Raw genomic sequence first — 24,856 nt, 5'->3', positions numbered from 1 at the left:
CAGCCGACAACCATCAGATCATTGAACTTGGCTTTTTGGCTGATTTTTTTCTTTTAATGTTTCCAGATGAATGATTTCATAAGTTAGCATCCATTAGATTATGAATATGCTTATTTTGTCACCAGGAAACAATTCACTTTGCTATGTTTGGAATAATAATACATCGAGACAAATCATGCATGAATCCAATGAACAAAGACAATATTGGAGCTTCTTCCTCATTTTCATGGACAGGCTGCAAGTTCTCTGCGATGACAGAGAGGTACATTGGGTCCCTTACCAGCTTTCTTGGTGTATTAGTGATGCAAATTTCCAAAGACCCTCATCTAATTGTTGTCCTTTCTGCAGGGAAATAAAGAACATTAGGACAAGGACTCATCTCCATGATTCGTGAGTTGCCAACCTCAACATGAGATCACATAGTCCTCTTCCCAGCATGATCAAAGGTGACATTATGGACAGAGAGGGTTGTGAACGGTACTGTAAACAAACCATGCATTCATTTCTTACAATCTAATAAGGAGAATCCAAAGAAGGGGAGGAAATGACAAAAGGAATCACACACAAAGCGACTCTCTTTCTCTCTCAGAGATGGAAGTTTATTTGGGTTACTCCGAGAAAATTTCAGCACCTGCACAAATGCTACAGATCTACAGAAGCTCAGCTACTATATGTACACGAACCACTACCACATGCCCCGTCGCACTGGCTCTTCCAATGGTGGCCACTGCTGCACCGCGTCTGGGCACATCAAAGAGCTTTCCTCGTTCCAGTTCATGCCTTCAGCTCCATCGAAGCAGTCGAATCCTTCTAACTTGACCGAATCGAACTGGAACAGCTCATCCAGCTCGGTCGAAAAGCCATTGGAGCTTTGGGAATCTTCACGGGGCGAACCGCGGCGCAGGGAAGAGGAGAGCAGGGTGGCAGAGTCGCAGATCGGCAGGGGCAGCGGCGGCGTTGCAGGAGCAACGAGAGGACTTCCATGGCTCGGTCCCTCGGTATGGCCCGCGTGGCCGATCGGATGCATCGGCTGCGGAGTCCAGCGATCGGCAGGGCGGCCGCCGAGTCCATCTCCGTTACAGCCGTAACTAATAGATTCTTGCTTGGGGCGGCCGAGCTTACGGGGGGGCGGCTGACGGCCGTCGCACTGCTTGCCGAAGAGCTTCTTCTTCAGCCTCGTGTTCCAGTGGTTCTTGACATCGTTGTCGGTCCTCCCCGGCAAATGTGCAGCAATAATAGACCACCTGCTCTTCCACACACAGCTGAACGTTAGTGACGCACCGACGCATGCTCTCGCAGCTGGAGACAAGAGGATCTCGGTCATCACCTGCTACCGATGCTGATGTACAGTCTGCATATAATGCTATCCTCTTCTTCCGAGAACCCTCCATGCTTGATGTTTGGCCGGAGATAGTTGAGCCACCGGAGACGGCAGCTCTTGCCGCAGCGTCTGAGGCCTGAGTGTAGCAACGAGCACCGGTAAAGATGAGGGAGCCAAGTGTTCGACCTGGAACCGAAAGTTACACATGAAGCAAGCAAGACGCACCGATCTTTTGGGGGAGGGCGATCCAGTTGCCGCCGGTGCCGTGCTGCTCGATGTAGGACTTGAGCTTGGCGTCCTCGTCGGGCGACCACGGCCCTCGCTTCACTTTGGCTTTGTCGCAGCAGGGGGCTCGTCCCATGGCGGCCGCGGCCGTTGCCGTGGCCTTACTCTCTCTGGCTTACTTCCTCCTCAAGCCAAAGTAGGTGTTAGCTTCTACAGATGGGAAAGCATGAAATGATAGATGGAGTTCGAGAGAGAGGCTGTAAACGTGCAGGGAATTAAATAAGATGGTGAGGAGCGCAGACGGAGGGGGCTTTCTTCCTGCTTGTCTTTGTTGGATTAGAATCTTTCTTTCTCATGCAGGCAGGCATCAGCGCTTTGGCCCACCGTCCTCTCCTCTCCTCTCCTCTGCATGCCATGTAGCACATACTCTTTATGTTTCCTCTCTCACTCCACATGCATGCAGAGCACCGATCTGTACTTGTGCTGGGCGTACGCATCTGGGAAAGAAACATGTATCATATGGTCGGCCGAGAATTCACCTCACTTGCTCATCCTTGCAGTGATGATAGGGTGACACCGACGACGACCTGAATATATTTACATCGTATCCACCACTAATATGAGAGAGAGAGCCAAATTGTGTGATCCCCTTATAACTGTTAGGGTGTCAAATCTAATTTGTACGAAATGTTACATTTTAGAGAGGAGAGAGAGATCTACTCGATTATATTATATGCTTGCATTAAGATCGAGAGAGGAGTAATTAATAGCAACGTCTGACAAGAAGAAAATTTTCCTTTGGCGGCTAAGTATAATAGCCCAACACAGTGAGTCCAAAACCAGCTAACATAGCATGTGGGATACATGTTACAATACCGGAGAGCTCCGATGAATGGGTACAACAGCATGGGACAAAGATGTTGCAGGGCTATCTTGGTGTGCCGTTCCTTCGAAGCAAGCATTTGCCCTCATCTGGGTGGGTTGGGTTAACCCAATGGGTGGATGCCATGAAGAGTTGGATTCTCGACGAGGGTTTAGGGATGGCGTCTCAGACAAGAAATGGCATGGGGATGAGGGGGTGGGTCCCAAATGCTAATCGAGCCTATATATCTAATATCATGAAACCGAGCAATGATGCGTTGACACGATGCAGGAATGCAGTGGACAACATCTTGACTCCATGGCTATCTGTCATCTTCATCTTCTTCTTCCCTTCGTTTGCCTTTCGTAGATAGCCCGCCACCACATTTTTAACTACGCAATTTGGTAAGCTTTAGCGAGAGTGACACATCAACCTCTCCATGTACGATTGGCGAGCAGTGATTCAAACCTTTTCGACAGCACCCCATCGATCGATCAGTCGATCTCTGTCTATAAGATAGCTTAGCCCCCGTTCGTATTCATTTACGTTATCCGATGGCCAGAGAGAGAGCTCTGCCGAGAAACTTGAACTCGGAGAAGACTCTTCGACGAGACGGTCCAAAATGGTGTCGCGGTGAGAGCGACGTGGCATCGAGCTCCAAGACGAGAGAAAATTCTGTAGCTCGATGGATGCGATGAGCACCGTTGTTGGATTCATGAAAACGGAGAAGGATCGTACGATCGAATGATATTGTATATATAATTTGTCGTCGTATAGGGTTAGTAATGAGCGACGAGGATTGAAGAAGAACGCCGAACTGTTTGGAGAAGAATCTATCGAATCAGTAAGTCTACGAGTAGTAGAATCATAGGGGGTATAAATCAACTGAATTATCGTACTGACGATGATGTGAGACCGGACATCGCTTGTCGTTGTTGTTGGATCGGTACGCTGATTGATTTATTAATTTCATAAATTTGAATTATTAATTGGATAATAATCGTCTAATCCTATCTATGACATGACACGTCGATCTGTGACCAAATTAGATAATAGATTATCTTGAGTCAAACTTAATATCTAAACTCATATTAGTACACTAAATTAAGGTAGAGTACGAAATCATCAATCAGATGAGAATTATCGAGTAAGTATGATGATATTATGGTTCTTCGTTTTGACATGGGTGCACTCTCTCTCTCTCTCTCTATGAGTACAACTTCGAACTCTGCTACAAAAGGTGATGGGAAAAAGGATGAGAAGGAGCCGTGCTTCTGTATCTTCCGTGGGGCAGTCAAAAGAGCAGTACCCATTAGAACTGATAGCCACAGCCCGAAAACCGCGGGTTGCGATGGAAAAATGAAGCTGACGATGCCAATTATTGGTGTTGGGGATCGGCTCATCAGGATTGTTCCAGATAAGGTCCTTTTTGTCTGCATCCATGCTGATGTCACGCGGAAGCAAACAGTTTGGTTCTGCTGCCCCGCTGCTACCTACTATTTGCTCGGAGGGCCACTTGTGGACTTGATGATGCAATTTTGCAACAGTAACATTATGAGAGAGACAGAGAGTTTATTATTATTATTATTATTATTACACGAGGAGGAGGGGGGATAAGAGGTGCAAGTCCACCACCAACCTCTTTTGTTTTTTGTGTTGGAGCGTGTTCTGTGTGTTGGAGCGTTGAGAAGGCTGCCAATGCATGCTATAAACATGGGGAAACGGAACGAACGCCGCCGCGCATACCGCCACCAACCGCGCCCGCTCGCTCGGTGGCGGTGGTGGGTCGATTTATTGCTAAAGGTTATTCTATTGTTTTATTTTTAATTTCAGAATATTTTTAATCTGTTCTGAAAACTGTATGGATAAGCTAACAAAGAGTCAGAAAACAACAGTTTCGAACCGAGTCCTTTCTATCTATCTTGTGTAAATTAATTAAAAGTTGTAAACCTGCACGTGGATTTTATCCCAACCCCAGCCCGAACCCGAAAACGACCCACCCCGTTGTTGTTCCTATATCACCTTACTACCTGAAGCAACATAATTAAAAATTTTCGATGAAACACATTTTTAGGAATTTATTTTACAGTAAAAATAGACGACATCTTTCCACGATAATATTTACTGCAGATGAACCTGATTATTTCCATTATACACAAAATATAGTCCAATCTTTTTACCTCTATTTTTTTATTAAAAAATTCAAACATCTGTAATCAAAACACAACCAAGACTCATTATTTTTTCCTCACTTATCATATATTTTTGTTGTATTTTTTTGTTACTTGCCACTCCAGATATCCTATGAGGCCAAAATTGCAGAGTCATCATTCTCGCACTGGTTCCACTAAAAATCTTAAACTTTGCAAAGATATATATATGCAAAACCCAATCTATAATGAGGATTGGACAGAAAGAAAATTGAACAAAGCACTAGGGATATTATCTTACCAAGTCTTAATTTGCTAATGGTAATATAGAAGAAGATATCAGGGGTCCAACTCAGCAATACAGTTGCAGCACCATGAGGGGAATTTCTTGCTGTGAAAGAGTGACAAACTAGATAAATTAGACCAGTCAAGAACAAGTGGGACCCAACCACAAAATATTGTCATACTCATGAAAACCACCAAGTATGAAACACATCAACCTACTGTTAAACACAACCTAATGGATAGTTTACGGTGTCAAAGGACTCCTTACAAATGCACAATGGAAAGACGGGAGATGTTTACAAAACCTGCACAATAACAAACCATTTACAAGTTTGGGACCAAGACAAGGGTGTCCGAGAAAAAAGGATCCATGATGACTGACAATAGGACCATCACATGGAGACCCAATGTACATTATCAATGTTCTGTGCCTCGACCAGCAAACCTGACTAGACTGCAGATCCTAAACTCCTATAATGGGTGATCAATTAGCAGAAAATTCAGTGAACAACAAACATTTTCACAAAAGCTACAGTGTTCAGCATGCAAGTTAAACATCTAACCTCTACAGTATGTATGCATGGTAAGGAGGTCATCATGTTATAAGAAAGTTCCATATCTTCTCCTTGACAGACAGACCACTGCCATCATCCTCGTCTTCTAATTCATCGAGTACTTCATTGTACCTATCTTGCTCTTGAAGTTTGTCATTATCCTCGACAATAAGATCACTCGCAGACTGACATGAAAGATCACATGCAAGGGTGAGAATTGACAAGAAAATAATGCTTAAATCAAATAGCATAACTTCACATAGAACTAGTAATTTATATGATATGTCAACTTCAACACTGCAAACAGATTGTCACATCAAACTTAACAAAAACCTTTGAACAATTAGGAAAACACCATTCATCACGCTCTGTAACTTGATTTATATCAAGAACATTAATCACCAAAATGAACAGAATATGTACTTAGTAGAATGAAATATATTATGAACTTATTTAAGTACACGAAACATGGTGGTGTAGCAACAAAAGAATGTTTATAAACTTATAACTCTTTAGAGGATTCAAGTAATCCAGTCTACATCTGAATTTACAGAAACAATGAGATGTTAACATTAAAGGATATAACATCCTTCTAAAGCTTGACCTTAGTTACTCTATATTCATAAAAAAAAATAATTTATTTTAAAAAATAAATTCAATATCATCTTCTTGATTTTATTTTGCATGGCAGATTATAAATTATTCAGAAGCAATGTTAAAACTTCAGATATGGTGGTCAAGCATATCAGATTTCCATAAGAAGAGAAGTCATGAACCTTGGAAAGACCCAACTAAAGAAACCAAATACTAAGAACCAAACTTACCACACTAGTCTCCTGGGATGGTTTTCTGGCTATGTGCTCTTTGTTGAATACTTGTTTATCTTTCATAGAAATTTCATTAGCATCTGAACTAGTTGCTGCTCCAACACCAGCAAGTGAAGAATGCTCAAATTTGCAGAAATTTCCATTTTCGACAATGTCAAAATTTGACACTGCCAATTTGTGTTGTGAAGATTCGATTGGTTCTGCATTTGGAACCACCATATTCTCATGTTGCTGATCCTTGAAGGCTACAGCATGCAGCTGTTCACATCCTGAAGTCTGGTTGCGCAATACTGGCTCGCATTCGTCATCTATGTTTGGCTGTTGCTCAGCCAAACTTTCAATAGAAAAAGAACAAAGTGAGAGAATGATAAAAAAACTATTTGTAGCTTAATAACAAATTAGCAAATCTGTTTAACCTATGTCTATGTTTAATCACCAAAAGAGAAAAAGTAAGCAAAAAAGGAAGACATACCCATTAGAAGAGTCTCCTTCAACATCAGAATTTCCATTTTGCCGAGGCCTTTTCTGCTGCTTCGGGTTTGGTTCCGAGTCCATATCAGCATGATCATGGGATAACATGTCATTTGACCTCTTTCTGCGTGATATCCATGAATTGATGCTACTGAAAAGTGTTCTAGATTTCTGTCCAGAATCCTCCAATGCTTGATTAAATTTAATGCTGTTCGCTCCTACCTCGGATGGACTTTGAGCACTTTTAGCAACAGGTCGTGCATCAGAAATCATGTTTTGCTCATCAAAATTACACCTTACACACTTGATCTCTTGTCCATTTGCTTTCTCTTGCCTATTAGACTTTGTTCTTTTGGGTGTAAAATTATCCATTTCTTGGACACTAACTTCTTTACCATCAGCAAAATTCCCATGCCCTTGAAGATTCATCTCTGAAAATCTAAAATCCCTGGATTTGGCTAACATTTTGCTCTCCACATTTTCCTCATGACCAGTGTCAGAATCTTTTTCTGGTGAATGTTTGAACATCACCTCGGTGCATTTCTTAATCCAGGATTTAGTGACAGATGTTGGGGTTGAGGGATTTGGAGTACCCTGAGGAAGCAACTTCATGGTAGAGACACCGTTAGGAGTGGCAATATGCCGATCTGCACCATTAATGCATTGGCAACTTTTGCCAACAGGAGCATCACATTTATCAGTCTGCATCACAGACAAAGCCCTATTTTCAGATTCAATCTGCAATTCCTCCAATTTCTTAAGCTGTTGAATTTTTTGATTAATTTCTTCTCGCTCAGCATGCAACAATTCCCTCTGCTTTTGCAGCTTCTCACATTGAAGATCAAGTGCTTCAGTAAATCTCTTTATATCAGCCCACTCTCTTTCCCTTTGTTCACGATCCTGAGCAATCTCCAGCCTCTCAGTGTTAAGCTTCTGCATCTCTGATGCAACATGTTCCAACTGTTTTACAATCACATCCTTTTGAGAATTTATAAGCTGAAGTTCTTTAACTTTGTCTTTTTCAAATGATTCCTCCTTTTCCCTCAAGTAAGTTTCGATTTCTTCCCGCCTTTCATTGATACTGTTTTCTAATTCATTTCTCTGAATACCAATATCTTTGGTAAAATTTTCTCTCTCTTGCTGCATCTTGGTAAACCAATCTGAATGTTGGCGATCCATTTCGCATATAAATTCCTCTCTCTCACAAGATAAGCGCTCAACATCTCTCTTGAACTGATTATGTAAATTCTCTTTCTCCAGCTTAATGCTATCATGTTCATTTTTGAGATACTGGGCTAAAGTTTTTCTCTCTTCATCAATCCTTTCTGCTTCTTTCTGTAGATCCTCTCTTTTTTCATCAATCGTCTCCCACTCAATCTCAAACTTCTCCTTTTCTGCCTTCAGTATATCAGCTTCAGCCACAAGTGCCAATTTCTGAGCTCTGAGACTATCGATTTCCTCTTTAAGTTTATTTTCTAGAAGCAGCAATTCATTTCTCTCTCCTAATGTAATCTCAAACTTCTCTTCTGCAAGAATAATTTCTTTCTTCTCATCTTCGAGGACGGCTTTAGTTTTCTCAAGGTCCACTTTCATTTTGAGAAAGATCTCTCTTTCTTTCTGCATATTTTGAACCTCAATTTCTGCTTCTCTTTTTGTAGAACTTAAATTATGCTCTTTTTCTTCTAGTAGTCTCAATTTGTTAGCCACATCCTCTTGCTTCTTGGCTAACACAGATGATTGCAGTTCAATAGCATGTTCCTTTTCCTGGAGAGAAATTTCTCTTGAACAGAGATCAGCCTCCCTAATCTCGCATGCTGTTTTTCTGGTCTCCAATTCATTCTTCAACGGCAGGTGCCTCCGTTCAATATCAGCTTCTAATTCACTTTTTTTCTTTTCCAAGATACTTTGATGTTCCTCCATGATTCTTTGGATTTCATCCTACAGACAAAACCAGCACAACATATTGAAAGAAATTAATTCATAGGCTTGGGAGATTTATTTACAGTGTGAAAAACAAAATTTAAAAAATCAGCATAATTTAGAACCAAAAAAGACCTCACATGTTCTCTGCATGCTATCTTTTCCTGTAATATAAGCAACTCACGCTCTCTTTTATCAAGCATAGATTCACGCTTAACAATGACCTGCAACAATGTGCAAATATTAGAATAAACTGTTGAAGAAAAGAAAAAGAAAAGGTCATATTTCATTTATATAGAAGAAAGGAGCAGACCTCCTCCCGATTTCTGAGAGCAGCTATTTCTAAATCCAAGTTAGACCTTTCCAACTTAAGAGTTCTGGATTCTTCCTCAATATTAGCTTTTGATTCCTCCAGTTCTTTCTCAATGCAGTTTAACTCTTTTGTTCTTTCAAAAATGTACTCCTCCCTCTGATTTAATAATGTCTGCCCCTCTAGAAACCTCTCTTGCTGTTGGTGAAGAGTTTTCTGGCTTTCATATAAAGCTTGTCTTTGAATGTTGATCTCGTTTTCCTTAGCATCACACCTGTAACATAATCGATTTTTAGGATACAGTAAATAAACAGAATCCTCGTAAAATTTAAATGACAGGATTTAGCATACGTAAAGTTCATCTTGGACCAATGTAATTCAACAATAAATAACAAGATCAGTTGCAGATAGCAATACTCGAGTAGAACAACCAACAAGAGCCACTGCTTTGCAAGCATATTCCAGATCCAGATATATTAGAACAGCAAGTTGTAAGATGGAGAATTGTCTTAAATTTCTGACAACAAAATTATTATGGTGCAAAATATGTAGTAGCATAGTTGCTGAACTTCATAATCACCATAATGCCATAGAGCCAATATATGAAAGATGAATACAGCAAAACCAGATGAAATAGCTTACTGAGACTTAAAAGTAGCAAGACGCCTCCTAAGTTCATCTTCACGAGCTTCAACATCATCTAATGTTCTTATTGCAGTATTGCGTGTTCGGTTAGCTTCTGCTTGCAAAGATTCTGCTGCAAGTAGCTTTTTTTCAGCCTCATCAAGCTTTTCTTGTGCAGCAGTCATCATTTCATGAGCTTCTGCAATCTTGCTTTCATATGCAAGCTTTCTTTCAGCAGACTCAACAAGGTTGTCATGCAAAGCCTTCTCAATCTACATAAGATGATCACATGTTTCAATATTCTTATTATAAAACCATAAAGAACATATGAAATATACAATGGACAGTGATTGAGAGGCTCTGCAATTGAACCAGTTAACCCAAAAAATGAACTGAACCAAACTGAACAGAACCAGTGATTATATGGTATGCTCTGACTCTTATTTTCTGTATTGCTTGATCATATTCTCATCTGAATGGTCAGAAACCAAACAACTCTCAGTTCAGTTTGGTTCCAGGTCAAAAATCAATCCAAATTAAACCAAACCAAATGCTGTATCAAGATATAATAAATGTGAATGGAACTTCTATCATATTAATGTAGTAGATCACATTAAAAAATATTAAAAGAATATTAATATGGTAATATTTAGTCCTTTGAAGTGCCACATATTTTAGGTAAAACAATAATCACATAAAGTAAAATATTTTCAGAATAGTATACATCTTGAAAACTAAAACAAAAGGCTGAACCAAATCAGGTAGGCCTGAGTCAGTACAGTTTCTATTTTATGGTTGGGTCATACTCGGTAACAGAGTTTGCAACCCAAAAATGTGTAGTTAACTTTATAAAGTCCCTTGAAACCAAACAATATGAACTGACTGAGCTGCCCACCATAAAAAAAGCTGCCATCTCAAAATATTAGTTGCTTGGTACTCGCCATTTCAATAAACCTAGACTCAAGCACCCTTAATGAAAAGAAAAAAATGGTCTTCCTTTACAACAGTTAAGAATATTAAATTCTATGTAAGCACTAGTGGTGCCATTTAAAGCAGCAACTTTTATATGAAACCATTTAACAAGAATTGGCTAATTAAAAGCACAAGAGATATGCAGGTAAATAACATAAAAAGATAAGTGCACCAGCATTCACCTGATGACTAATATGCACAGTAAGTTCAAGAGATGTCTCAATACAGGACAAGAAAAGGAAAATTAAATTTCTAATGTTGACAGTAAGTTTTCTAAGTGATTACAACACAAAATATCAACTGGAACCCAGAAAATATTTAAGATCTAGCATTGGTTTAAGCAGTACCATTCTTGGGTATATCATTGAGGAGATTAAGCAATCCTCTGCATTTTAACCAAGATAAGATATAACAAAAATAAGAATATGTAAGAATCTCAAAGCTTTTAGAATTTCAGCGAAATTATACTGGCAAAAGCTTTAGCATAATCCATTATATTGTGAAGCTAGAAATGCAACTTTTTGGGGATTGGAACATGATTTTTGGCCATAAATTTTTAACTGGAGAGAGTTTTGACAAACCATGAACAAGTTGTTAAACAATTCAAATTGTTAATCCATGTGATGTGCTTGAAGGAGTTCTTTTGAGTATTAATGAGAGACATGGACGGATGACTACTTGTCTTTGTTACAGAAATAAAATGAAGCCAGTAATGGAACAACAAAGAACTATTCCAAGTCATATGGACCATAAACTACTTTATACTTTATGTTCTGTTTCACATGTATATCTTCAAGCAGTATGAGCAACTTCAACACTATCAGTTATGTTTACATGGAGTAAATATTCCATACTTATTCATCATGACATATATACTTACATTTGCAACACACTCTTTCTGAATGCCCAGAAGCTTTTCAAGATTCAGTTCACGTTTTCGTGCTTCAGCTAAAGCAGATGACCGTTTAGCTTCCTCACGCTTGTATGCAATCTCAGCAGAGTCCGATGATGCTTTAACTTGTTCATATTTAGAAACCAATTCCTTTCTCTCCAAAATAAGAAGCCCCATGTGGTGTTGATATTCATAGATCTACAATCAAGTTAGCAAATAAAATAATAAAAACAGCACAAATAAACACTTGCTGACAGAGAATTTCAACTTTTTGTTATACATGAAAGGTGCAACTTGTATCGCAATTCATGCACTGCAACAGTTGCATATTCTGAAAGAAAGAAAGATGTCCTAGGTGAATTGATAAAGCATGAACCAAATGACACCTTTAATCCAAGTCAAGAAAACACAAACCGCAACTGGCAACACGCACAAAAACATTTAGTCACATTTCAAATTATTTTGACTGGAAACTTCTAGATGCGGTAAAGAGAAATGAGATGGTATATTCCAAATCTAAGTAATGATTGTTAGCATAGTTCACAAGAGAGTTATCCAGATCAGAATCACTCATTAATAAAGCCATTGGAATTGACTAAACCAGTTGGATTGTAACAGCAGAATTATGAACTGCAGAGAATAATGAAAGATATTTTAGGAACTACATTCATTACAAAAAACACTAATTATATCAAACTAACATTAAAAGAAATTCAAACCATTGCTGATAGCACATCCAGAATTTGGGATTAATTTTGGAACAAAACACCTACCTTCTCTACAAAATCAACACTTTTTTTAAGTGGTTAGAGACTACTTTCTACCCTCACCCTTTGTCTCTCACTATATTTTTCCTCTCTATCTTATATAGTGGTGGGCAGCAAATATTATAATAATAGCATCTCCTACCGTTGTTAATGGTCATCATCACAGGCTTCATTTTTATCTTCTTCACTTGACTTTTCCTCCTCATCCCTCTGTGTTCTCATTTTCTGAGGCTGTCAAAAATTGGCTAGACTTGATCAAATTGGCCACTCTAGTCAAGAATCAATTTCTACTACAAACCGAGATCTTGGCTAACAACATTAGATTTATTCTGAACATATACCAAGAAAATTCAAACGTATCATACCAGAATCAGCCAATATCATGAAAAGTTACTATATACAACTTAATTTTTATCACAAATTTGCCACAGACCGGTCATCTCAGATCAAGAACCCAACAAGCCTAGTCCAACTGAAGGAGAAAACCAATGACATGGGTTTAATTGGTTTTTAGCTTTCAAATAGGCTTTGAGCCAACACTCAGCATGGCCACTGGCACATACCAGTCTAGCAGTCAACCAATAAGGATGGTACCCAAGATATAAAAATTTCAAAACAAGGGAGAATCAATAATTGTCACAACAGAACTGGATAAGGCAGTTAGTGTTTATACTAGGAAAGAAAGAGCCCAATCTGTTTGAAATATGTGCAAGCAAAAGTTCCTAATAGAAATAATTATTGAAAGGCTGAAATTGTGAAACCGGTTGTTGCTGCTTAAAATTGACAAAGAAATTCGTAACATTTTATTTGATTTATATATTATTCCCAGTAAATTGAAGATGAATAACATAAGAATGAAAAGATAAAGAGTCCAGAATCAGACAGTGATAAAAACATGCTGGTCATGAGCCATAAACAACCACTGGATATGACTACATCACAATAATACCTTGTGTCACATTATTCCATTGAGGAAAATAACCATCAACTGACACAATGACAAATGTAATCTAAAACACAACTAACATAGCAACAAAAAAAAAGATTAGCCATCCATAAGCATCGTAGCACAAAGTAAAACAATCTAATTCTTATAAAATAAGCAAGGAAATTGTTCTTTTCAAAGAAGACTACAGTACAGACAAGTTCATTCTACGAAACACAGATCTGAAAATGTCCCGCTGAACGTCAGCTAGGCTACAAGGGATAGGACAACAGTAGTATTTATATGCATCATGAATAGTTGCACAAGATTAAATATTAAAAAAAGTGAAGAAAATCCAAAAGATGCAGACCAGGGATAAAAGACATCATCCTTCATACTCATAAACAATATAGTACAAGCACGAGTCATGATATTGATGTTCAAACTCCCAGCACATGTAAAAAAAAGTTAATACTTTTTGAGCTGCTGATCACAAGGACCTAGATAAAACTTGTTTTTCAATGTACCAGCCCTTTTGTTATGTGATATCTTTGCCTAGCTTCTCAACAGCTGAAAAATGACATCCAGCAATTAATAGTACAGTTGCTGTTAGCTATTTGCTGTCGTCCCTAAAAAGGGTAAAACATACATATGTATCCACTAAAAGCTTATCCACATCTCATAGCATCAAACACCTAGAGCCAACAATTAAACAGTGAATGTAGACCTGTGACCAAGCATAAAAAATGGTTCGAGTCCTGAAGAGTCATGAAAGACGAGACAACTGAGGAGAACCATCCCTAACGGAATTTGAGCATAGCCATTAGGTAGTAACTGATACTCCTAACGGATAGTATGACATATTAGTTTGATAGAATAATTTTCTGCATATATGACATGACAAACGATAAAAATTGTCATTCCTAAGCTTGAACAGGCATGCAGCACACACGTGAACTTCCAGACTGATCTAGTTGAGTGGAAAACGTGACAAAGATATGGCTTGCAAAGTGAACAATGGAGATCATTCTTGCTCATATTAATAGAAACAGATAATTTAGGGTTTTGCGGTCAAACAATAGATTCTATTTCGCTTCCTAAAGTGTAAACCCCCTAAACTCTAACAAAGATTCAGTATGAGCAGTGTTCCCAGCGAGTCCATCTAAAGCTATCTCACAGTTGCGATCACGACAATACCAGGGGAAAAACAATCTTGGCAAAAATTACCTCCAAAACCCTATTTGAACAACTAGGAACCATGTACAACACAGGTATCAAAACCTTAGACAAAAAAAGTGTAAGAAAATCCTGAACTGTCGATGTCGAAATCATACTTTCCAGGACAAGAAATTTCATCAAGTTCATCAGCGATAAAACCCACAAATTTGCAGTGAACAGCCAATCTTTTTTCAAGATTCTAGTTTAGCACACTAGATCTAGAGACACCTCCTAAACCCCCATCTGAATGCCCAGAAGCCCTCGACATCAAAACAGGTACCTACCCAAAAATCAAGAATCAAGGAAAAAGAATTCCAATGAAAGATAAAGAAAAGCACCTCGGATTCGAGCTTAGTGATGTAGGAAATCAGGGCGGCCTTATCCCTCCTCTTCACACTCTCCTCGTCTAAGCCTGATTCCTTGAGTCTTTTCCAGATCGCGTCGTCCCCAAGCGGAGTCCCCCCGGTCGCGGGCGTCTTGGAGGCATTCACGGCCCGAGAAGCTGGCGTCCCTCCCGGCCGTGGGCTCGTCATCTCGACGGCGGACGGCGATGGGAGCTAAACCCTAGATCCGAGTGACGGAGGAGCCGGACGCGTCGCGAGCGAGAGAAAATGAGAGATCGATCGAGTGGACTCGGGAGGACTCCCCCACCGCTTTTTGCTTTCACCTTTTGGCGTTTTATCATCTCATTTGGGTTCCGTAGAGATGGAAATCGAGTCTTACAGAGAAAGCTTTGTCCGGTCCAACTCGGCCGAGTCGGATCCCTAGCTTTCCATCTTGAGACGGCGGTGCGGTTACCTCCCGGATGACACTAATCCTCGCCGACCTTCCATTGGTTGGTTTCCTCAGTGGGCACCACATAGAGTCATCGCATGCTTCCAATGATAGATAAGGTAAGCAAACCGCGCGACGCATCGCAGGTAAGGCCTACAATTATTTTCGAGCTTACTCACCGGCATACCTGCTCGATGTTTGGCTGTTTTAACGTTTCCGCTAGCGGGACCCACCGCTCATCTGTTCGTAAGACGGGTATCGTCGATCGGACCGAGTTTGGGTTGGGTCGATACAACCGGGATTGGGATCGAACAACGATGCAACGTTCGCACGCGAGTCACATTTGAATGCTTTTGAAAGCAAGGCATATTTGTGTTGTGGACCAAATCCAGTGCCAGTTGGATTACATGGGCTCCGACGGAAGAGAGTGTAGTTAAATAGCCTCGTAATTTGGGCAACTCAACGATTTAGCTTGATCCAGCGGTGTCCATGACCGTTGTACCATTAGACAGCGCGAGAGGGGTTGCACCTGATGCCTTCATTTCACTACACCGCTCCTACTGCACGGAGAGGTCAAAATAGAAACAAATTTGAAAACCGGATGAGGTGGCGGATGGACGCCAATGGCTTGTCATTGTTTGCTGTCTCGAGGCGAACTTTGGATGCTTCTTTTGACCGTAAAATCACGGTCAAAATCACCCAAAATAATAATATTATCCTTCATTTTTCCTAATTTGATATCTTTTGCCTAATAAAACAAAATCATACCCTGATTATTCCCAACTTGAAAGTGAATTTTTTGTGTCTGATGATGTATAGATTTAGATTGATCTATCCTTCTATTGTGAACTTATCATGAGTGTTCTTTTTTTTTCATAAATCTTAATTTTATCTTCCTATTTCAATTCATTTCTAAATTCACCAATGTTCCTTTTAACATAAATCTTAATTTTATCTTTTTATTTCAATAAATTTCTAAATTCACGAATGTTCCTTTTTTTCATAAATCTTAATTTTATCTATCTATTTCAATTAATTTCTTTTTGAAATTTTTCTGAATCCATTCAGACCAATTCAGGTCCCAGTGGGGCTTCCAATTACTGTGGAGTTGTAGCTGTTCCATGGACCACAAATTCACACTATTATAATGCAAGAACAGATCATAGTAAAGGAATCCCACAAACTTGAGCACACACTGGCATCATTTGATATCCACAGTGAAGTGGAAAGTGAAGCTGTACACCACACTAAAGTGTAAGCAGTGGCTATAATGACAGATTTCCATGACTTTGCCATGAAAGCTTTCTTCTCAACTAGTGCTACTTCCCTTTTCAAAGTTATTAGGACCCCAAAGCTAAAGCTAAAATACTGAGAAGAAATGATTGCTCTAAATAATATAACATGGACCACAAAAGGCATTATATCAGTGCCTCGGATCGATACATATCGATCCGAACTTACCAATATCAAAATGTGTATATCAAGACTGGTACACATCTCTCAAAATCGATATTGGGCATTTAAAACCTTGATCATGACTAACATGAAAAATATGCATTACAAGAAGAGCTGGTCCAAGTTTCCTTACCATCGAGTCTACCTGAGTTCTATATCATCACATCTGAATTAGCACTAAGAACGCATCATAATACCAAACCCTACATACATTCCAGTTCATGCAGCACAGACAGGAACAAACTAAATGTCACTTTATTGGTTACACTGCATGCAGTCTAACAAAGTCTACAGTGACATCATGTAGACGGTGCTGTCGTGGCCGTTTCAGTTCTTTTATAAGTTTTAGAGATCATTGGAACTACAATATATAGTAGGATGCTTTCTCCTGATAATAATCATATAGCCAACCTTTGATAAGATTGATTTCTGTATTCCTCTGTTCCACTAACCAGTCAGGATCCTCCTTGGTTGAAGCACGCAAATCGATATGATGCGCCCCTGAGAAACCAATAATCCCTTGTAAAGAGAACTTTCTGACCGGAGAACTAATAGACGCAAGCCAGGAAAGAGATTACCTAGCTCGGTTACAAGTGCTATGATACTCTCGGATACGTTCTGCAAAACACTGGAAAGCACAATGAAAGAACAGTCAAGCTCATACACGATAAAAGTATAGACACAACATATAAATTGCAAGGAAAATCAGATGTCAAGTGCTTTACCTGCCACCGCTCCAAGGATCCAATAATCCATTTGAGAAGATGATGTTACTGCCAAATTTCTTCAATGCCGTCTTAATATCCTTTCAAAATGGGGTGGTTGACAGATTGTCATTAAATTTGATTAAAAGTAGCGATTGCTCATTCACTAACAAAATTTCTCAACGTAGTAAGGTTCATAGCCGTGTAAAATAACTTAAAAACAATACTGAAAATGTTAAGACTAGCATAAATGTCATCATAGGAAGTACATAGTCATGTAGTCCCTCCACAAGCTATTCACGTGAATTAGCTAATGGAAAGTCATACAGCCAGCTGAAGCATCATGAGGAAACTATAGTTTGCCTTTCCTAGATTTTACCACAACCATCACGATCTCAGTGAAAGTAGATATGATTCGTAGCCATGTTTGGGCAGAAAATCTACTTTTACAACTTATCATCAGATTACAAAATTGACTTACGTGACCCCCAAACTCAGTTGTGATCCATCGAGGCCTTGGTCTGACACCATAATCCTGTAAACACTGATCTTGATATGCAGCATAATCAAAATCATATGCTGGAAACATGCTATTGTCCTGGCTGCTCGACATAGGCATAACCATCTCCGTGCAAGCCTGTTAATAATTAAAAGGAAGACAATTTATACAAAGATCATGGACTTTCATGTAGGACATTAAAACACAATACACTGGAGCACTTATATACCTGCCAGTTCCAACCACTCAAACCATGAGGGTCATCCTCCAAGTCAAAGCAATCAACATTTCCTGTGTAGTTGTAATAGATGCTTACTCCAGCAAAAATGCGTTCCAAGACATTAGTTCCATCAAGATAATTATCAATTTTTCTGCATACCTAGAAAATTGGGAAAAATAAATGAAAACAAAAAAGTAAAATCAATTATAATCAATTATATGCATCACAACCATATATACCACTACCATATGTTGGTCATTCACTTCATGATATTATTATGCCCCTATATGCTTCCCTTCAAGGATCAGCAAATTGGGCAGACAAAAACATGGCCCATCCGGAACGTATCGGTCTGCCTGTGGAGAACATGAACCACCTGGTACCTAATGGACTGCCAGTGGATTGGAATACGGATCGTTTGGTTTAGGACAGTCCACTTATGAAAGAGAATTTAGTGCCCATGCATGGAGTGGGTGGTAAGCCCCTTCTTTCCAATTGTATTTAGTTTTTTACCCTATAAAAACAACCCCTGAAACACCCTTTGTCCCACTCAGCCCATGCCCCTCTATCTTCTCTCTCATGATTCCCCTTCGGCAGCAATCCTATACCATTATTAAGAAAAGAATGCAGAACTTGTTAACAATCAAATTACAGATTATTGTGTCAACTAACCTCCTTTATTGGGTTTGCAGGCAATGGCATCATAAAGTCAGAAGGGTATGGGTAGTCCACCATAGCAAGATAGCTGTAGGCAGAACTCAACCAGTCTGAAAGTTCCTCAGTATTGTTGAGGTTCCTGTGACTCATTAATCCATAAAACCATCATGCAAGCTAGAAGGGAATAGACACCATAGACAGAGAACAGCAAGCCAGCCTCTTCTTGGTGTGAATCTTTTAAAAAAATTAGATCACGGAGAACTCATCTTACTGGCACAAGCGAAAATCTCTGCTGAGTTTGAGCAGACCATCATTATCCTCCCCTTGAGTTTCAAGTACCTTCCAAGACTCCTTTATAGCTTCAAAGCAGCTCAAACTTTCACGCTGAAATCAGTTATAAGCTAAGATCACACGACTAAGCATGTTAACAACATGTAACTATGTATGTATGCATCCAATTAAAATTTGATATGCTGACTTTAAAATCGTTGGAGACGAGATCATAGAATGTATCAGGTGGAACGATGTCTTCAAACTGAAGAATGGGGGCAGAGGAAGCAAGTGCACCTATGGCAATATGCGGGTACTTCAGCCTCATCCAAGCAGCCAACACTGTATCAGCAGCAGTAAACCAAATGTGGAAACTAAATTCTCGGAAAACGTCAAGAGAAAACTATTACAAACTCTAACCCTTCTGACAGATAGCTAAGAAATCATTTCAATAAAAAAAGAAGAAAAATAGACTTACTTCCCCCATAGGAACCACCAAATAAGACCACTGGGCTTTCTTCTGATGACAAATTACGTTTCAGGTCGGTAAGCAATGCTGAAAAGTCGGCAAGTGCTTGCTCAGTTGTAAGGTAAGACAAAGACTCAGCATTCTTGTATGCTTTTTCTTTACTGCCATAGGGCATTGACTTCCCGTAGTACCGGTGCTGTCAAATACAAAGAAAACCAAGAATATTAGATTATCTGAAACTTGAGGTTATTTTGACAAATGCTACCATGAGTTGAACCATCGTTTAAGTGCAACACAGGTGAAGCAGCTGGTTGAACAAATTTAAATGGTGCTCCCTTAAACAATCGTCCTTCAAAAAGAAAGGAGAAATATTAGAAGGGGAGAGTTACATTGTTCTAGTATCAAAATATAGGACATCTAAGAAATATCCATATCCATGAGAATCGTAAAACTCCGCTATCTCGTGAGTACTCCATCTTTGGAGTACAATCCACATAGTTTCCGGTTCACATTGTTAATATATAGTATCAGAGAGATCTTGGGTCAAACTTGATGGAATTTGCATATGATGAGTGAGAGACTGAAGCATCTTCAATCCGATTGACAAAATTATGATTTAAAAGCAAGCTTCTCTAACAGAAAAATCAACAACGGACATTGAGATTAAACATGAGCTAAATACAAGATTGTGGCAAGCTAAGTCAAATACGAGGAATCAATAGATTGATCAACCCAGGCATATGAGGCCTAAACATACATATGATAATTTGTTTTTGATTGAAAAGCCATAGCAAAAATATTTAGTTTCTTGGATGATAAGTCGCGCACATCAACTTTATAGATTGTTACTTGTCCAACTTGTATGAGGTTTATGCATAGATCATCATCAAATTGTGAAGATTTAGTGACTGACCAAGTTGATGGCCAAGTCCATAACTATTGAGGGCAAAATTCATGCAGAAAAAAGCAATTGACGCAAGCCATTTTTAGCTTTATTGGCAATAGGATTCCTAAAATGATTAGACCAACCCTGAAATGTAAGAGATCATGATGATCATGATCATGGGATTCTTGGCCAAAAAGTAAATAAATAAAAGGCTCAGAATTCCATCAATTTAAAGGTTTAAAAAAAAGGTTGAATCTCCTCTCCTTTCTCGATTGATATGATATTTCGAAGGCAGCCTGTCCCTTCCTTGGTACCCTTAGCCCATTCCAAGCAATTAAAAAGAACTACAGGATCTTATACGGAGGCACTCAAAGATTCGCTCGATGTGTTGGGATATGTGGTCCAAACATATTTATAAAACATGATATGGAGCCCAAGTCATTGGTATATGTCTCATATATATCCACCTTTGATCGAATACATAAATACATAACCAAACCACTTAGAGTCTTAATCCTTCAGTGAGCAAGACAAGGAATATCCTAAAGATTATCAAGCCACAAGGAGGTATTCACCAATAACTCAATTGTGGATGAGGTTGCGTCATGCGTGAAAGACGTGCCTTACATGTTCAGACTTAGTAATTAGTATTTGTACTTTCCATATAAACTTAATTCAATTAGTATCCAAAAGGTGTTCTTTTAGGTTTTTGGAAATACTAACAATTGGTAAACGATCTTCACATACCAAAATAATCGACTTCGAACGGGATCATATCAAGATCAAATTGTGACACGTCATGTGTGAAAGACACGCATTACATGTTCGGACTTACTACTGCACTTTCTATATATTTCTTGTCCAATTAGTATCCAAAAGTTGTTCTTTTAGGGTTAACAATCGGTAACGATCCTTACGTACCAAAATAATCGACTTCGAAGGGGATCATATCGAGATCAAATTGTGCGACAAGGAACAGGGAAACGGGTGAGTGCGAGTAGGGGTAGCAGTGGTGACCTCGGCGAAGACGACGAGGGCGGAGAAGCGGGGGGCGATGTCCCAGACGAAGCCGGTGTTAGCAGCGAACCACTCGATGTCGCCCTCGTTGCCGCAGTAGAAGAAGATGGGGCCAGCGGGGCGGGCCCACGCGCCGGTGTTTGCGATGAGGTAGCGCTGGTCGAAGGGCGGGAGGTCGGCGAAGCTGAAGTGGTCCAGCGACTGCCGGAAGTAGCGTTCCTCGTACTGGTACGCCCGCGCGCGGTTGCCGGGCCGCGCGAACCGCTCCAGCAACCGCGGCCTCCCCCTCTGCGGCCGACAACAGGGGAAGACGAAGAAGAAGCAAAGAGAGACGAGGACGAGAGTGGTGGCGAACCTCCTCATTCCGAAGAAGAAGAAGAAGAAGAAGGGACCGAGGATAAAAATCTCTCCTTTATGAAGGTTGTACCATAAAGTGGATGCGATGAATCCCTCTCTCTCTCTTCCTCCAATCTTACATATCTTCTTCATAAATCCGTCCTTTATGCAATTTATTTGATCTGATTTTACTCGGATATTATTTACTATCATTAGACACTTAGAGCGACATTAATTCCCATTAGTGGTAAGCATCTTACAAATATTTTAGGTATTTTGTATCTTTAATATATATATATATAGAATAATATTGATCAATATAATTAATATTTAGTGATATATTAAAATTAATAAGAGCCGACAAATTAAGGAATGTGGGCTGAGTCTATTTAGGCCCATTTAGAGCCCATTAATCTTATATTGTAGTTGACCCAATAATAATCTCTATTAGGGAAGTTGGACCTTTTGCTTAACATAAACAGACCTGAAGGCTCCATTGACCTTTGCCTGATACAAAATCTTATGATCATGATTAGGATGGATTTTTTAAATAATTAATTATTCATTGATCTTCCACAATAATATAAACAATTCTGTGGGCTTCATACAATGACTCAGTATGGATATATCTATAATATTGTCTAGTGTACCATTTTCAATGTATATTTTTTTAGCATTCGAATGCAATATATGGATGCATTAGGAAGAAATAAGATTAAAAATTGACTGTTTATCATAATGATCTTTTGAAATATATGTATATATATATATATATAATGATAAATTATTCTTGATGATATGTGCAAGGAAATCATGCAGAAAATTATGAATATTAGTGTTGAAAATGGACATATTTCACATTAAAAAAGTTAATCTTGTCGAAATTATAGCATTATTGTGATGCAGATATGTGCAATTATGCAATAATTTAGTGGAAATTAAAGCCAATAAATTGTTTTCTTCCTTGGATGGTAATAATGCATCACTAATTACTAATTTATTGGAGGAACACAAAGCATAAATCCAAATCTTGCAGGCATTTTGCTTTCGGAATTGCATCATGCCTTCGAGACAAGGATTTGACTTGAATTTTTTCCCACAAAAAAGGAAGGTTTGACTTCAGCTCTCCCTTATTAAAACATTCTCCACTCCTTGCTTGGATATGTCTTTTGGAGCATTATTCTTGTGCACATCTATTCCATTGGTTAGGAATCGATCGATTCGGAATCATCGGTCAATTTCAGTTTTTGGTTCCGATCGATTCGATTTGGAAGATCGGAGCTCTCTTATGTCATAAATTTGCATTGATTCGAGTCGAGAATATTAGGGCAACGAGGCATATTTGTGGATCTCGAAACAAGTTAAGGTAGATCAAGAATCTTTTTCATATGATATTAGAGTAGTATAAGAGAAACTACTTTTGTTAGTTATCTTCAACTATCCACCAAAAGTTTAATATTTCTCTAAGAAAGTATTCAAAATAAATCAAGTAGATTCTATTTCATGATAAATATATAGAAATTCATATCTCACTTGAAGATAAAATCACATTTTGTTATATTATATTATATAACTCAATATAATTAGATAAGATATATTATAAATATTAGGATTCCTCGTGATGTTAACGAGAGAGATTTTCTTAATTATTTATCATACACTTTTTTACTCTCGTCTATAAATATATAATAACTCTTAGAGATTTAATTGGATATGTGATAATAGTCATCGAGAGATTATAGATTTTTCTCGTATCTTTTTGTCTATAGTAATTTTGTGAAGAATAAGAAAAGAGAAGAATGTGTGTCTAGTTCTCCTTACAAATTGAAATCGTTGTGGATCCGACGATACTTGTAGATCAAATAAAGGTTTTATGAATAATATTTATTTGATTTTTATTTTTTGATATTAAAATAATATATATAACATTAACATATTATAGTTTTTTTTGTTTATAAATTAATATAAACCTTTTTTAAATGATAAAAAGAGATATTATAATTTTTTTCTCATATTTTTTTTGTCGATAGCAATTTTGTGAAGAATAAGAAAAGAGAAGAATGTGAGTCTAATTCTCCTTATAAATCGAAATCATTATGGATCCAACGATGATGTACTTGTAGATCAGATAAAGATTTTTTGAATAATATCAAAAAAAGATATACATCATATATTTGATTTTATTTTTTGATATTAAAATATTTTATACAACAATAACATAATATTATAGTTTTTATGCTCACAGATTAATATAAAACTTTTTTTAAAAAATAACAAAAGGAGAGTTGAAATGAGAAACAAGAGACGAGAAAGAAAGAAGGAAGACAGCTTCAAGGCGAAGAATCAAAGACGCAGTACAGCGTATCAGCGGTGGGCACCATTAATCTCCCTCCCAAGGAAGAAGAAGATGATGATGATGTCGATGGAGCCTCCACTAGCATTTAATATCGAGTTGTTTGACTCATTCCGACCTCGAAACACTTGCTTTTCCTCGTTGGTTAACAAGTTTATTCTCTAATCATGCCTCTACTTATTGGTTGATGGAGTGTGTCAAAGTCAACCTGCATCAATCACCACTTACCTAAAAACATAGACCGACAATCTTATCACACTAAACACACAAATTAATCATTACAGTCTCCATTAAAGAGCCAACTACCCTCGAGTGATAAATTAGCCGCTAATTGTTCATATCGTACGAAGATTTTTTTTATAATAAATTAATATATCATATCGTATTTCTTTTGATTCAACGAGCGAATTGTTCATGATCCGTATATATGTCTCGTACGTACGTAACGTAGACAATGAAATTATTTTATGAATAATAAAAAAATGAAAAAAAATATTACGATATTTTAGTCCCTTTGTATATGCCCTAAGTTAGTTAGATTTATCATAGTGTGTAACGTATGAAATCTCTTTTTTGAGTAGATGGAGAGATGCTTAATTCCCAAACAAAACAGCTGCTTGTCCTCTTGACTTCCTCCTCTACTTTCTTGGGAACATGATGGATGTTATTGGATGAAGGAGAAGACTCGATCAAGCTGTGTGATGGTTGAATTACCTAACAACAACCACCACTCAAAATATGAACACAAGATAGGTGGAGAATTAAGATATTTTTGTGGGTGACACGTCCATTAATCTCCAACCCACTTCCGTAGCTACTGGTGATTGTTCTTGAATGGTAGGCATGAAAGGCATATCTTTCATGAGGTAAGGGTTTTGATGTGATGAGTTGAT

The 24,856-nt window shown here is 38.4% G+C and overlaps 3 protein-coding genes across 4 annotated transcripts; all 3 read right to left on the bottom strand.

Annotated features, from left to right (window-relative positions):
* Positions 1-483: 483 nt before the first annotated feature.
* LOC135615703 (transcription factor MYB15-like) lies at positions 484-1,870 on the bottom strand. Its single transcript, XM_065114554.1, has 3 exons — positions 1,547-1,870; positions 1,328-1,457; positions 484-1,244 (listed from the first exon to the last, which is right to left on the bottom strand). The coding sequence occupies exons 1-3, from the start codon at positions 1,680-1,682 to the stop codon at positions 686-688; spliced, it is 825 nt and encodes a 274-aa protein (XP_064970626.1). The 5' UTR covers positions 1,683-1,870; the 3' UTR covers positions 484-685.
* A 3,128-nt stretch (positions 1,871-4,998) lies between these two features.
* LOC135615701 (nuclear matrix constituent protein 1b-like) lies at positions 4,999-15,006 on the bottom strand. The gene is made up of 8 exons (XM_065114551.1): positions 14,662-15,006; positions 11,402-11,611; positions 9,568-9,821; positions 8,929-9,199; positions 8,756-8,839; positions 6,697-8,633; positions 6,222-6,558; positions 4,999-5,582 (listed from the first exon to the last, which is right to left on the bottom strand). Exons 1-8 carry the CDS (start codon positions 14,854-14,856, stop codon positions 5,439-5,441), a joined length of 3,432 nt encoding a protein of 1,143 aa, XP_064970623.1. The 5' UTR covers positions 14,857-15,006; the 3' UTR covers positions 4,999-5,438.
* A 1,781-nt stretch (positions 15,007-16,787) lies between these two features.
* On the bottom strand, positions 16,788-21,747 carry LOC103989599 (uncharacterized). 2 transcript variants are annotated; one of them, XM_065114550.1, is made up of 10 exons: positions 21,275-21,747; positions 19,381-19,567; positions 19,111-19,244; positions 18,904-19,016; positions 18,648-18,777; positions 17,985-18,134; positions 17,738-17,893; positions 17,278-17,357; positions 17,131-17,180; positions 16,788-17,053 (listed from the first exon to the last, which is right to left on the bottom strand). In XM_065114550.1, the coding sequence occupies exons 1-10, from the start codon at positions 21,635-21,637 to the stop codon at positions 16,914-16,916; spliced, it is 1,503 nt and encodes a 500-aa protein (XP_064970622.1). In that variant the 5' UTR covers positions 21,638-21,747; the 3' UTR covers positions 16,788-16,913. The 2 variants fall into 2 exon arrangements, with proteins under 2 accessions (XP_064970622.1, XP_009406760.2); XM_009408485.3 differs by having other exon boundaries at positions 18,648-18,771; positions 21,275-21,746.
* Positions 21,748-24,856: the final 3,109 nt, after the last annotated feature.

The sequence above is a fragment of the Musa acuminata genome, chromosome BXJ2-6 (genome assembly GCF_036884655.1).
Source record: "Musa acuminata AAA Group cultivar baxijiao chromosome BXJ2-6, Cavendish_Baxijiao_AAA, whole genome shotgun sequence".
In the NCBI taxonomy this organism is placed as follows: domain Eukaryota; kingdom Viridiplantae; phylum Streptophyta; class Magnoliopsida; order Zingiberales; family Musaceae; genus Musa; species Musa acuminata.
Note: the sequence above shows the minus strand (reverse complement) of the source record. Positions and strands in the feature narration are given on the sequence as shown.